Genomic DNA, 15,443 nt, shown 5'->3' on the forward strand with positions numbered 1-15,443 from the left:
TAACGAGATCTCACTTGCATATATTCCGATGTCAAATTTTGAAAGAAAAAAAAAATTTAATTTTTTCGTACAACAACAAATGTCAATATGATATATAAAATATGTCAATATAAGTTATGTGCTAACATTCTCAAAGCATTGTGTCGACATTTTCAAAGCATTTGTGTTGATATTTTCAAAACATTATATTGACATTTTCATCCAAAACCCTAATTTGATAGTTTTTTTTTTATCTTTTTCGATTTGATTAATAAAAATAAAAATTACACGTGGCAAATTATAGACCACAAATTTTATAAAATTCAATAATCTTATAGTTAATGATTTGTTAAGTCCCGAATTAGACCAGTATATTTAGTATTCCTTTTAGCATTAGGTTAGCAATGCAAAAAGTTTATGACTTAAAATTGGGCTACGTCTAAAGCCCATGATAAAATATTTACAAAAACATTTATCCCATCAAGATTTAGGCCCAATTGAGGCCAGAAGCAATAAATATGAACTACGAAACCCTAGGGTTAAAGCTCTCGCCTTCATTCAACGCACAGCAGCGGCATTCGGCGATCTGCTTGAACCACACCGTAATCTCTCGAATTCTCTGTTGCTCAGATTTTCCTTTTAGTATTGCATTGTTAAATTCGTTGGAAATCAAATCGAGGTGAACTAGGTTAATAATTCCTCTCTGTTACAGCAAAATGGCGGACAAGGCAGTTACTATCAGGACCAGGAAGTTCATGACCAACCGTCTCCTCTCCAGGAAACAATTTGTATGTATTGCCAAATTTTGTTATAATTGATTTTCGCAGTTTAGCTCACTGTTTTGAAACTCTGTTTTCTGTTTGTGATTGTGCTGTAGATCATTGATGTATTGCATCCAGGAAGGGCCAATGTTTCTAAGGTTTGTTCTCGTTTAATATATATGTTTTGTTATGTTATTGAATTGTTCTGTTTTGTTTTTACTTTTCTTTTTCGATTGATTATATGACCTTTTAACGGAAATGATCTGCTTGTGTCAAAATTAGAGGTCAATTCCTATGTTGTTTCAATTCTAGGTCGCAGTTATGTATTGAAATTGAATTACATATAGTGCTAATGCTTTGAAGTTGCTTAGGTAGTTTCTGAGCAAGTTTATGAGATTTGTTAACTGAGTGTTTATGCCATTTGATATGTTTTTCTTTGATAGTATAAATGTGATTTCATTTACTTTTCCCCAAATATTTTTTGTATTCACTTAGTTCAATATGTAATTGCTTTAGGCCGAGTTGAAGGAGAAGTTAGCAAGGATGTACGATGTTAAGGACACGAATGCCATCTTTGTATTCAAGTTCAGGACCCACTTTGGTGGTGGCAAATCTACTGGTTTTGGCCTGATCTATGATTCTGTTGAGAATGCTAAGAAATTCGAGCCTAAGTACAGGCTAATCAGGGTAACAACCTCACTTTATTTGTATGTCTAGTTTAAACTGTTGTCAAGCATTTTCTTCATGTATGAATATGCTCAGTGTGACTGATTACACAACAATCTTGGCCATAATTTGCCACCATTGTTATGATCAGATTATCTGAATAACCTCTACACTCATGAACATACACTAGTTATTTTCCTTATTCGGATACATGTTTATGTGTGGAATTTTTTTCTTGCAGAATGGTCTTGACACCAAGATTGAGAAGTCAAGGAAGCAGATGAAGGAAAGGAAGAACAGAGCAAAGAAAATCCGTGGTGTCAAGAAGGTGTGATATTGTTTCCCTTCAACTAAATTGTTGTACCTTTTCGTGTGCTAATTGTGCTGTAATTTTTTTGCAGACCAAAGCTGGAGATGCCGCCAAGGCTGGCAAGAAGAAATAAATTTTTGATAATTCACTTTTTTGGATTTGGAGTCGTCACGATTTTCTTATTTTGTTTTATCTTAATGTTAATTTAGCTACTGCTTTAATGTTAAACTGGCACAATATTTTTGGATTGTTACCAACTCTCAAACTCTATATCATCAGAGTATTTTCTTTTGCAAACATTTTTAACGATGTTGTCTATCATAATTGTGATTATACCTTCGAAACATTGCCAAAATACATATTTTTGTATACTCTCTCCAAGTAATGCATCGTTTTCAAATTTTCCAAAGAAAAGAGTTTTTGTTTTTTAGTCTCTTATATTTGCATAGATTCTGTAAGAACTAATCTCGGTAGACCTCTCATAATTCAGTGTAATCAAAATCCTAGTTTTATGAAATATAGTAGGAAATAATTTATGATTTATACGAACTCATGTTTTAAAATTTTAAAATACATGAATGTTTTTATTTTCTAAAATTTGGCATAATTAAATTCCATCGACCGGTTTCGATTTTATGGAATGAATCGGGATTTGAATTTTCGTAGGGAACTCTTTGACATAACCTTTCTAATGGTACAATCTATTTTAGGATTAAATTGGAAAATTTAGAGTAACTTAAGATTACTTTAAAACTCTAATACAGTAGCTAATTTAAATTAATTTGATATAAATTAGTTTAAAATTGAAGTTATAATTTGAATTTGAATAGAAGAAAAGAAAGTGGTGTTCACTAATTAGTAGGCTAAGGGCAATTATTTGGAGTATAATGGTGTGTTAGGAGTAGCATTAATTAACTTAACTAAAAACACAACATAACAATGAAGCTTGTTAGGTGGTTATAAATAGAAAAATTGGGCACAACGCCGGCAGCGGCAGCCATGTCCAGCACCCAGCCACCGGCGGCGATCCGCCCCTACCGCCTTCGTAAAATACTCTCCAACCACACTCTTGCCGTTTCCTGCGTCAAATTCTCCAACGACGGCTCTCTATTCGCCTCCGCCTCCCTCGATCAAACCCTAATCGTCTACTCCACCCAAACCCTAACCCAAATCTCCCACCTAATCGGCCACTCCGACGGCGTCAGCGACCTCTCCTGGTCCTCCGACTCCACCTACATCTGCTCCGCCTCCGACGACCGCACCCTCCGCATCTGGCTCGTCCGCACCGCCGAGTGCGTCAAAATCCTCCGCGGCCACACGGATCGGGTTTTCTGCGTCAATTTCAACACGCAGTCCAATCTCCTCGTCTCCGGGGGCTTCGACGACACCGTTAGGGTTTGGGACGTCAAGACGGGGAAGGCGGTGCACGTGATCCGTGCGCACACGATGCCTGTCACGTCCGCCAGTTTCAACAGAGACGGCAATTTGATCGTTTCCGGGAGCCACGACGGCTCGTGTAAGGTTTGGGATGCGGAGACTGGGGCCTGGGTGAAGACGCTGATTGATGTCACGGTGCCGGCGGTGTCGTTTGCCAAGTTTTCGCCCAATGGCAAGTTTGTCCTTGTTGCAACGCTTGATGATAATCTTGTAAGTTTTTTTGCAATCTCGATGTTGATTCATGGAATTGAAAGTATTAGGCTCTGCGTTATCTATTGTGTTTGATATGAGATGAAGAGATCATTGACGAATCGAGCTTCCAAATTTTGAAATTTTTGCAAAGCTTAATTGTTGATTTGTGTATGGATTTGGAAGTATTACGATTTGCATTATCAATTGTGTTAGATGTGAGTTGAAGAGATGATTGACAAATCGTGCTTCCAAAATTTGCCTCTTTGTTACATGATTTGAAGTTAAAAGAGGGGATATGTATTAGCTTTTTTACTGTATCAAATCTGCTTATGTGTAGGCAGATAGCATTTACAGTTTGCCTATTTATGCATATTAGAGTTTGATGTATGCTTAGAATGAGAGAAATGGTGAAAATATATTGAGCTTTTATATATGGAGTTGGAAGTATTAGGCTTTGTATTATCAGCTGTGTTAGATGTGAGTTGAGGAGATCATTGACGAATCGTGCTTCCGAATTTGCTTTTGTTACAGGATTTGAACTTAACAGAGGGGAAATGATTTTGCTTTTTTCTGTATCAAATTTGCTTGTATGGAGGCGGATAGCATTTACAGTTTGCCTATTTATGCATATTAGACTATGATGTACGCTTAGAATGAGAGAAATTGTGAAAATTTTGGGTCTTTAGTGAATACAACGACCATAGTTTGTATAGGTTGATAGCATTTTGGTGGGTATAATTGGATTAATCGTTGTAAGCCTGTAAGAGTTTATGTCAAGTGGTAAAGCAGTTTAGTTCTAACATATGAATGTTCTTGATTGCAGAAGTTATGGAACCACGCGGCTGGGAAGAGCATAAAGTTATATACAGGCCACACGAACAGAGTCTACTGCATAACTCCAACATTTTCTGTCAGCAGCGACAGCGAAAAGTTAATTGTCAGTGGGTCCGAGGATAAGTGTGTATACTTATGGAATTTACAGGGGAAAATGCTTCAGAAACTCGAAGGCCATACAGATACTGTTATTTCTGTAGCATGTCACCCCACAGTGAATATGATTATATCTGCGGGACTTGAGAAGGACAAGACAGTGAGGGTCTGGGTTCAGCAATAATATGTACCGAGACATAGTTAGCAAGCACTAGCAGGTTAGTGGTTTTTCTCCTAGAGGATCAATTTTCTATTCCCTTGGATGGTGCTTATGCTCAATAGGAGAGTAGAATTATTGTTGGGTGATTTCTTAATATGTCTGAGCATTTGAATCTCCTTCCATGTTTATGCTCTGCATTTGTTTTGAAACTGGTTTAAATTTGAATTGTACTGTGCCAGTGTTTTCCATCAAATAATGCTTCTTTTCTTTGCCTGGATGTCGGTTTAGCCTTTGAGGTTACATCATTAGCTTCAATGTGATACTATCTCTATTAGTGCCACAAAACATGTTTTTGTGGTGTTTGATGATTCTGAATTTTCCATTGATAAAACAACGTGATAGAAAGAAATTGCTACGGTGCTTTCGTTAATAGCATTTTCATTAATTTCGTCAAAAGAGCATGCAAGGGTGCTTTCGAATATTCTTGTCTAGTAAATGTTGATATTGCCTGCCATCATAATTAGATTATCATTTAACTTGATGTTTTGTTTAATTATAGAAGAAGTAATAGGAGTATGAATTACTGCTAATATATTTCGAATCCAGGCAGAAAGAGGAAAAACTAAGCAACGTAGGATGCATTTTGTACGCTCTTGGATTTTATTATATTCTTCCTCTATATCTATTATCCAACTGTGTTATCTGAGAATGAAATCTCAGCAATTTCTGTGACCTGAGTGATATGAAATTCTTTATCTTGGACAGTGGAAGCCTCGAGATTTCTTCAAATCATGGAGCTCTGTCAAACTGGGATTGAAGGAGCTGATTCCACCACTTATACTGTCTGGAGCTATATGGTGACAAGTGACAACCCTTCGGACTAGACTATAATAACGTCGTGAAGCTGATGAAGTTGCACCGTGCTGTTTTTAAGAAGATTGGCGGGCAAGCATTGACTGTGAGAGTCGAAACATGAAATAGCTGCAGTTGCTTTGTAATGTAGAGTGGAAATTGTTACTGCTAATTTAAAACTCTGTTTGAAACCTTTTTCTTAGCTTTTTACTTTGTTTATAGTACTATATAAGGAAACAAATAATTCCGATTTCCTCATGAAAATATTTAATTTTTTTTTTCCCTCTACTGTACTTAAAATAACGTGACATTCGGACTAGACTATAATAACATTGCGAAGTGGTGAAGTTGCACCGTGTACTACGCCACTCAACCTTTCTTGTTTTTGACTCGAGACTCTTGTATGACATGGCCAAGCATCGATTCAGTGTGTGCAAATATGTATATTGCTCATTGTCGAAGATTCTCCTCGGATCAGTTACTGATCGTCCCCTTAGTAAGCTATTGCCTCACCAACTAGCTGATCGGATGCAAGCCCCTCCTCGAAGGGGATTCTATCAACGTGTTCCGAACTAGGATAGAATGATTGAAAGGAAGGGGGAGTGTTTCTTTGCTTATATAGATGAGTTGAAAGAGAAGTATTCAAATCAACAAAATGCCATGTTTTGCTCAGGTACTATCATGCTATAAAGGGAAAAACAAATGGTATATCTTCATATTAGTAATGATATCATAATGTACAAAAACCCCACACATAACAAAAAACCAAACACCAAAACTAAACTCAATACTATGCTACACTATTCACTCTTCCAAGCACACAACACAAGTGAAAAACCAAGACTATGTGAAGTTGTGTCTTTCCATCTTTGCCAATCCTCCGACAATGGCAGCGCCCCCATCTGCGCCTGCGTCCTAAACAAGAAGATAGCGCTGCCAGCGACGCTATCGAAGAGCCAGCCATGGACATCCCAAAACACCTCCACACAAACTCCATCCACACAGATAGCCTGGTTTCCCCTGAACTTCCATTGAAGGTGAGTCACTTGCAACACTGCCTTCCTATCCACAAACACAGTCAAACACTTCCCGAATCTCTCATTCGGATCAAACTCGATTCTCATATCATGCAAGCGCCCCTTGGCACAAAACTGCGCCTTCGAATGGTACAGCCTCTTCCCAAAAATGTGTTCTTTTCTAGCAAGAAAACTGGCCTTTGATGCAAATGGTGATGGATGGTGATCAATCTTGCTGTAGGCTTCACTCTTCAAATCTCCAAGAAGTAGGGAGAGTTCTTGGTTTAGTGCTATGGCTAGGTAGAACCCCTCTAAGGGCTCGGGGCTCGACCCGAACTTGGCTGAGGATAAGTCCCAGTAGATGTCTACCTTTGTGGAGTCCACCACCATTTTCTTGGACCCTTTTCTCTTGGAGAAGAGCCATGGCCTGATGTCCACTCTCCCTAGGCTGTCGTTGGCCGAGCTCTCGACCGCGATGCTCAGAGCCTGTGCCATGAGATTCTTGATCCATGTGACTGTGATGAAGCCAGAGAAGGAGTGGGAGTGGTGGTGGTAGATGCATGAGACAAGATTTTGAGCTCTGGCTGTGGTTGTGGTGGTTGTTGAGGGTGATGAGTCTGCAACTTGAACTCCATTTTCACCAAAGCAAGATGGGAAATCCTTCATCATACCATGTGATTGAAGCCCTCTTGATCCTGGCTATTTATGAGAGGGGGAAATGATGAATCTTGAAATAATAAAAATCAAATCTTTGCTATAGATAGATGAGATCAATTATTTGATTTGATTGATCTTGCAAATAATCTTATCTCTTGAGAGATTAAGGAGAAAAGGAGAATCAAACCTACAAGATGAGATGTGTTTCAAGAAGCATCAAACCATGTGTGATTCTTGAGTTGATTTGGCATGATAGAAGAAAAAGATTGGATTTTTATCTGTTGATTCTTGCAAGATCAAAAGAGGAGAGGAAGATTCAGCTTAATGTGATCTTTGCTGTATTTATATGTGTCACTTTTATAGAAGATATTTCAATTTTTTCAATTTTGGATAAAATCAAATAATGGTGATGGATAAAATAAGACAAAAATTCATTACAAGATATAATTAAGGAAGAAACAGCATAATCCTTAGCACTGGCATGCCAGTGAATCATAACTTGAATCTTTTACCACAAGCCAAGATTCAATCTTTTTTAATAAGTTGGTCGCAATGTTACATTAGTATTTATAGCCAAGATTCAATTTCTTTTATAAAAAATTTGAGTAGTGATATAGAGACATAATGTCTCCATGCCATAATGCCCCTACGTCACTTTGCCATACATTTATTTAAATATTGACTAATATACCCTTATAGGTATTTTGGAAAGATATATCTTAGTTATGATTGTTAAATTAAAGCATGATTATTATGCACATATTTATTGCATTCATGATTTTAATTAAAGTACTTAAAGACTTAATTAGAGTATTTGTAGTAATAATTAGAATATTTTTGTACATAGTACTATTTAATTTTATGAATTAATACTTATGTGATTTGAAAAATATAAAATTAAAAATGATTGTTCTTATAAATAAAATTTACTAGTTTATTAAGAAGATTTATAAATCTTGTGAATAAAAGTTATTAATATTATTTTAACTAATAAAAGTTTTATTAATAAAATTTATTATCTTAATAAATAAAATATATTGTTATTTATAAGAAAAGTTATTATTTTTTAAAGGATCGATAATGGTTTTGTATTAAACATGTGATGACTCAAACCATTTAATCTTTTGGATAGATCGGGAGCTTGTTACTTACTCAACCGGACATCATCATCGAACCAGGAGTAATATTTTTGGGGATAAAATTTACATTTATTATGAAAAAAGGTCATAGTATTTAATATATAAAATTTATTACTCTAATATAGTTCAGTTGCAGCCAAGAGCTATTTTTTTTTGGATAAAGTTATTTAATTTTGCTATTTTACAAGAGTTATTATAATTTTGAAAAATATCCATTTTAATTAATATTATTAATAAAATCGTTATTGTAACAAATAAAAGTTTATAGTTCTAGTAAAATAAAATTATTGCTCCAATAAATAAAAGTTATTATTCTTATGAGTAAAATTTATTATACTAGTGAATAAAAGTTAAGGTTTTTGCGAATAAATGTTACTCCTAAATAAAAGTTATTATTTTGTAAATAATGGTTATATTCTTATGGATAAATAATTTTGATCTAATGAATAAAAAGTTAGTACAATATTAATTTTGTGAATAAAAGATGTCAATGAAAGTTACATTTTTGCTAAAAACGTTCTTTTATTGTGAATAAAGTTGGTGTTTTAATAAAAAAAGGTTATTCGTTCAAACTAATAAAAATAATACAATTCTTGTAAAATAAATTTTATGTGAATAAAAATTACTACTATTTTTTTGAATAAAGATTATTAGTTTCATGTATAAAATTTTATTGTAATAAAAAAATTCATTGATCTTGAGCATAAAAAATATTTTTCTTGCTAAAATGTTATTTTTGTAATTTAAAATTACTGTTATTCAGAATAAACTATTTTGAATAAAATAATTATTTTTAAATATAAAAATTACAAATGTATATAAATAAAAGTTTAGTTTCTTATAGTAGATAATAATTTTATCATAACACATAAAAGTTATTGTTTTTATAAATAAATTAAATTTGTACGAATAGTTCAATATAAATTTGAATTACCCTGATTTATCAAGTAATAAGAAATTAAAAATGTTTATGGTATATAAAACTTGACAGAAGAATCAAATTTTTTCGTAAATGGTATATATAGTGTAAAACTAGAGAAAACTAAGAACTGTATTTTTTTATTAAATTATTAATTTATTTAAACTAAAATTTATGAAGATTAGTTTGATCACCATTATTTATTTTCTAAATGATGGTAGTACATCATTAAATTATTCGTGAACTACATATACAATAAATATATAAATACAATGATATTATAATATTTTATTTAAATATATATATATATATATATATATATATCCATAAATAAATGCAGTATAATCAAAAACAAAATTAAAAATGTCAATCATAAATAATGTGGATCTCATGAAAGCAAATTACTCACATACATAACTCCAAAATTTAAGCTATATCCTTAAATAGATCTAATTAATATGCACAATTAATGTAAAGGGTAATATAGTAAACATACAAAACATAAATTTAAATAAAAATATAAAATAATCTAAAATGACTATTTTAACCTCATTATAGCATTATGGCTTGGAGACATTAGGTCTCTAAAACATTTTCCAAAAAATTTATGGGTTGGTCGAAATGTTTACATTAATATTTATGAACCGAACTAAGGGTTATTAAGAAGTGCAAATCCACCTAGAAAGTAGGTTTAATTTAATAAAGTTCTAACCATGTCCCATTTCTATCACCTAACATATTTTAACTATATAATACAATGATAAGAAATTGGAAAATTAATTGTAGTATGTGAAGGAGGTAGGGGTCCTCTTTTTAAGTTTATATATTGAGAAGATTTTTTTAATATTTTCTATTAGAAAATTAGGGGGGGTTTATGAAAGATATAGACGCCTAAAAGAATAGGTTAGGGGTCTATTTTGACACTAAAGTAAGTTGGAAAATGATGTTCCAGAAATGGTACATCCAACTATAACCTAAAAAATAGATTAGGATCCAAAATGCACTGTATTTTATTTCATTCATTTTGGCAAAATTTGAATAGATATGACAATTCACATCATTAATTAATTTTATCAACTGTCCCACCAATTTGGGTGATATCCCTCTCTTACAGCTTCAATGTTGCAACATATAGTATTGTCACATTCTAAGTAGATTTATATATTTATTGGGACATATGGAAAGAAGTGACATACGAACTTAAGAAAATAAATAGTTAAAGTGCCGATTAAATATTACTACAACATTTTACACATTTTGCAAATTTAAGATGATTTTTGAAACATCTTAATATCACCATTTTTCATATATAAATAGTAAAGCATATTTTCGATGTGTTTTTAGATTATTAATGAGTAGACTTGTCATAAAAAATATCGAGGTCCATGTGTAGTCACACTTTCAGCTCAATAAATAAAATTTCGTGGGTAATTGACAATTCATAACCATGGAATATTTTCCTTTATTGATAGTCTTTAGAATAACTCCCAAGGTGAAGATCCTAACATAGTATAATGAATGGAATTATTCAGATTTCGAAAATAAAGACCAAAAAATAAAATATTAATTGGATGGAAATGAATATGCATCATTTGAAATGAGGAGAATACGTTGTTGATGTTTTTGTGCCTCAACTTTCTTGTACCTAAATTCATGGTACAACCCGACAACAACACATTTCATTTCCAATTAAGAGATCTTAATAAATTTTCCACAAACAAATGTGACTATATTAAAAACCCTTCATTCCTAAGCATTACTAATTGCTCCTTTTACATAATGATGATGACAAGAACTTGATGACTTCTCAAATCAAAATATTCGAATTCACTCCAAAATATTCAAACCAAAATAGGGAGTACTATTATAGTTTTCTCTTTTTTTCTGAGTTTTTTTTAAAAAATAAACTCCTATATGAAGGAGGAAAATGGCAAAGAGAGCTCGAACTCGACACTTCATACAATAATGTCTAAGCTCTTTGCAGCTAGGACAAAGGCTCTGAGTTGAAGAGCATTTTGTGTGATTGTGTCCCAACATTTATAGTCCCAAGTTCCTTTAACGTATTGGTCCATTATATTGTGTTGATGCCATATCAATACAATGTAGTTACGTAGAGATTGAATGACGAAATATAAAAAATGATACTTTAAAAAAAATTATATGGAATAATAAATAAAAACTCCAAAATGAAAGGACATTGTACCTAATCATTGCCCTTAACAGCTAGAATGATGAAGAATGGGGTAATTAGCTTGCCTCAGCATCCAACAATTTCCAAATGAAATTAAATATAGAAGATTGGCAACATGTATTTTCAAGCCTACCACCTCACATGTCCTTAATGAGTAGCCAAGTATTCATTAAGACATTAACATGCCATGTGCTATTTATTTCTGTAGCCTTCCTTGAAAGATACTCTTCTTTGGTACCATACAATTTTGGAAATGCGCAACTCTATAATACTCCTTTTAGAACTAGAAATGTATCAAGGCCTATGTAGTTGGCTTTATGAGTAGTATATTAGGGGTATGTTCGGTATTTATATGTCGATGGGATAAAGGTATTTATCGTTACTCCGTCTGTTATTTGGTATGCGAGTTAAATTACCTGTTGATTCGTGTTATCTTTACATAACACGAATACAGAGTATTGTACCAAATACATACTTAACACAGCCATGCCTTCTTATTCACATAAAACCATATCATTTATTAACTAATATGGCAATTCTCAACTTGACAACCAAAATGGGACCTAAAATGATAATGCTTGTAAAATAAATACACATTAAATAATTTTGCAAGTCACTATCATGTCCATCACCATGATATGATAAATCTCAATCCTATATTGCACAAATAGTAAATCCACATCTCACGATAATACTCTATGTTTTGCTAATATTTTATCAATAAATATAAATAAAATTATTACTATCAAATAAGTGGTGGATGTACTATCTTTTATTCTTATATTCCTATGCAAGAAACATAGTCGGTCAAGCCAGAAATTGGCAAGACTAAACAGTCATCAAGCAAACAGCTACGAATCAAAAGAAGCCTCCAACCAAAACCACCAAAAACGAGAAATCCAACCAATATATGTAATCACCAAATCAAGCAAAAATGAGTGCAAATATATGCATTCCACCCTCTCTAACATTCAACACAACATCATTCACACATTCAAAATTAATTGTCAACAACCATGCTGTAAAAGATGCAAAACAAGCAAAATACTTATGAGATTTGGCTACTGATCTTCAAAAAGTTAAGTCGCCTCAGATTTCAGAATGGCAAAAAAGGATAACATGAATATTTAGAGCAACTCTGAAAGTCTGTCGATTCTCTTAGCATAAAATCTACCACAGCCGTAAGCACAATATAAAGCCTAAAAACACCACAGAACACAATCACCAGTGACAGACAATGGAACAAATTACAGACATGTGTAAGTAAAAAACTAGGCATGAAAATCAGGACTCGTCGAATATATGCATAAGTTAGAGGTTCCACCAAGTGACTAATGAAACACTATATTAGGGACAACATCTATATATACTCAAGCTACTGAGACCAAATAATTCTCCAACGAAAACTTATTCATTCAATGCAGCAGGCAGGTGTTGGAGACTAAACCTTATCTGGTTCGAGACCAATAACATGTTCAATATAGATAGGCAATCGCAAGATTGAAGGCCGAAGACATTCTAATATGAGCATAATCAAGAGACTTCAACCAGATTTCTGCATAATATTTGCTATTAAACATTCCAAACACAAGAAAGTATACGAATACAATGCATAAGTCAAATATAAATGCCAATCAAAAGGGTAAACGCCAGATACTGACATTGTAATAATAGTAGACAGAATCAATCTTCATCAACCTCGGCAACCTTTCCACCAAAGGGATCGTGCGAAGGACCAGTGTCCTGACCAATATGGCGCTGCACCAACCGCTGTAGATCAGCCATAACCTTCTGCTCGCGCTTGGCCTTCTCCTCGTAGTTAAACATTGCAAGGGCTCGTTTGTCCTCAGCACTGTACACCTGGTTTTCTTTCCTGATACGAATGGCATTCATCCTCTGGTGTCTACTACCACTCATCACATATCCCAGCGTCTCAAACTTGGAAATTTCGTCAGCAGAAAGCCCCACTTCTCCTCTACGAGGGATACGTTTCCCTTGCTGAACATACTGAGCAATGGCATCACCTTCACCGGGCCTAAGCGCGCCACCATAGCTAATGTGCCCTTCAGCCCTCGGCAGAGGCATTGGTCCAACCACTTCATCCTCATCTTCCAAGTTCTGTTTCTTCCGTGACTCGATCATTTCCTTAAACTTAAGTATCTCCTCATTAACATCATCGTCAACTATGACCTCATTAGCCTTCTTCTCCGTTAAGTCCTCCGCATCAGCTTCCACATCAGGAGCACCCTCACTCGAATGCGAAATCTCAATATCCGCATCTTTCTTCTTCTTGCTTCCTTTCGAGGATGATCTCCGACTGCGCTTCTTCAACTTCACATCTTCACTCATATCAGAATCCTCGTCTCCGCTCTCGCTCTCACTCTCACTTGTTTTGGCTTTCTTCCTACTGCTTCTCTTTCTCCTGTGACTTCTCTTACTGCTTTTTCTTCTCCCACTCTTTCTTCTCCTCCTTCTCCGCTCTTCCTCAGAATCATCCGAGCTCGATTCTTCCTCAGACTCGCTTCCACTCTCGGGTAACGATGGCGATCTCTTGCTTTTCTTCCTAGATACACGTTTCCTACCCTTCCTCGACCTAGAATCATCGGATTCGGATGCGGATTCGCTTCCACTCTCAGATAATGATGGCGATCTCCTGCTTTTCTTCCTAGAGACAGATTTCCTACCCTTCCTCGACCTAGAATCATCGGATTCAGATGCAGAATCATCTGACTCAGATTGAATCTCTCTCGATTTTTTAACTTCCGCTTTCAATTGTTTCTCCTCTTCACCTCCAAAATCCTCTTCCGGATCTGCATCCGAATTTTCATCTGGTCCCCTAGGGGGGCTAGGAGTGCAATTCCAAATACAATTTTTCAGCGATTTTCTCAATTTTTGACGCTTCAGCCGGCGATACTCTTCGTAAGGGAGGCCTTTCAATTCCTCATCAGAATCAGATTCAACATGCTGTTCGTTTCTATTATCTCGATCTAGATAAGATGTTTTCCTATTATCATAGTTATAATTCCTTCTATCTCTGGTGCCTTCGATACTAGGGTAAGAGTAATCCGGAGAAGGACGACGATACCTGTTATGACCGTTTCCGGTGGGGCTCCGACTCCGGCTGAAACGACGGCCGCGGCTCGGAGCTTGCCTGTGGCTAGGGCTAGGGCTGTGGCTGTAACTTCGATCGCGGCGCCTATGGCTGGGGCTAGGGCTGCGGCTGTAGCTTTGATTGCGCCGAGAATAGCTGCGGGAGTCCGGTGAATATCCACCATTGCGGCGGTGGCGATCGGGAATTTCTACGGCGGAGGAAATTCTTCCCATTGCGGATTTCAGAATGAGATACGGAATTGGGGTTTTTTCTTAGGGATTTGAGGGTTTTGAGATATTTTGAATTACTAAATTATTTTATATTTTTCTAAATAGGAAAAGAAAGGAGGAGAAATTAAAATACGTATAAAAAACTGAAAAACTTACAGAAAAAAGCGTAGCGGCGAAAAAGAGAGAACAAGATATGAAAGTTAAATTGTATTTAATATTTAGTTAGTGGGCTGGGCTATATTAAGTTAATACATATTTTTAGTTAAATTAATATTAGTCATACTCATACTACTACACGTGTAATTGGAGAAAAGTTAAATTAATATTAGTCATACTACTACACGTACATAATTTTTAATATTAAGGATGTTTATTTTATTTTAAAAATTGACAGAATCATTTGTAGTATAAGTACTAATTTTATGCTAATGCCTAATAAATGTTACTTATATTATTTAATCTAATTTAAGTTATTGATAAAGTATAATTAGGTTAGTGTGTAATTAAGATAAATTATATAGATATGACTGAAAAATATAAAAAATAAGTAATTGGGGAATATTTTTTTAGGTTGGCGTTTAGTGTAAATGATTGAAGTAAAATCAATATTTAGTGTAATATTTATACTAAAATAGGTTTGAGTTTAGTGTAATGATTGTTGATGCTTTTATTCCTATATTAATATTCACCAATATATATTGAAAAAAATGAAAATGAAGTGAAAAAATAACTGAATATATTCATATAAGTTTTAAAAATAAAGCGTGATATATTTTTAAAAAAAATAAACAAGAGAGAAAAGAATGACATCATTTTTGTTTGATATTAAAAAAATGATGGAAGTACTTGTACAGGATCAGAATATATGAGGAGGTGCGTACAAGAACAAATAAAAAGAAAAATTACTATAGAT

General features: G+C 34.3%; 4 protein-coding genes across 7 annotated transcripts; 2 read left to right on the plus strand and 2 right to left on the minus strand.

Annotated features, from left to right (window-relative positions):
• The first annotated feature begins 465 nt into the window (after nt 1-465).
• Nucleotides 466-2,022, plus strand: LOC125221539 (40S ribosomal protein S24-1-like). Its single transcript, XM_048123657.1, has 6 exons — nt 466-581; nt 692-767; nt 857-898; nt 1,257-1,427; nt 1,648-1,734; nt 1,808-2,022. Exons 2-6 carry the CDS (start codon nt 696-698, stop codon nt 1,847-1,849), a joined length of 414 nt encoding a protein of 137 aa, XP_047979614.1. The 5' UTR covers nt 466-581; nt 692-695; the 3' UTR covers nt 1,850-2,022.
• A 615-nt stretch (nt 2,023-2,637) lies between these two features.
• LOC125221536 (COMPASS-like H3K4 histone methylase component WDR5B) lies at nt 2,638-5,569 on the plus strand. The gene is made up of 3 exons (XM_048123651.1): nt 2,638-3,363; nt 4,169-4,493; nt 5,201-5,569. The coding sequence occupies exons 1-2, from the start codon at nt 2,716-2,718 to the stop codon at nt 4,457-4,459; spliced, it is 939 nt and encodes a 312-aa protein (XP_047979608.1). The 5' UTR covers nt 2,638-2,715; the 3' UTR covers nt 4,460-4,493; nt 5,201-5,569.
• Nucleotides 5,570-5,974: 405 nt separating this feature from the next.
• Nucleotides 5,975-7,302, minus strand: LOC125221538. Of its 4 annotated transcripts, none has more exons than XM_048123655.1 (2): nt 7,152-7,302; nt 5,975-6,998 (listed from the first exon to the last, which is right to left on the minus strand). In XM_048123655.1, exon 2 carries the CDS (start codon nt 6,970-6,972, stop codon nt 6,088-6,090), a length of 885 nt encoding a protein of 294 aa, XP_047979612.1. In that variant the 5' UTR covers nt 6,973-6,998; nt 7,152-7,302; the 3' UTR covers nt 5,975-6,087. The 4 variants fall into 4 exon arrangements, with proteins under 4 accessions (XP_047979612.1, XP_047979611.1, XP_047979610.1 ...); XM_048123654.1 differs by having other exon boundaries at nt 7,148-7,302; XM_048123653.1 differs by having other exon boundaries at nt 5,975-7,002; nt 7,148-7,302.
• Nucleotides 7,303-12,748: 5,446 nt separating this feature from the next.
• Nucleotides 12,749-14,588, minus strand: LOC125221535 (NF-kappa-B-activating protein-like). Its single transcript, XM_048123650.1, has one exon. It carries the CDS (start codon nt 14,531-14,533, stop codon nt 12,893-12,895), a length of 1,641 nt encoding a protein of 546 aa, XP_047979607.1. The 5' UTR covers nt 14,534-14,588; the 3' UTR covers nt 12,749-12,892.
• Nucleotides 14,589-15,443: the final 855 nt, after the last annotated feature.

This window comes from Salvia hispanica, chromosome 4 (assembly GCF_023119035.1).
Source record: "Salvia hispanica cultivar TCC Black 2014 chromosome 4, UniMelb_Shisp_WGS_1.0, whole genome shotgun sequence".
In the NCBI taxonomy this organism is placed as follows: domain Eukaryota; kingdom Viridiplantae; phylum Streptophyta; class Magnoliopsida; order Lamiales; family Lamiaceae; genus Salvia; species Salvia hispanica.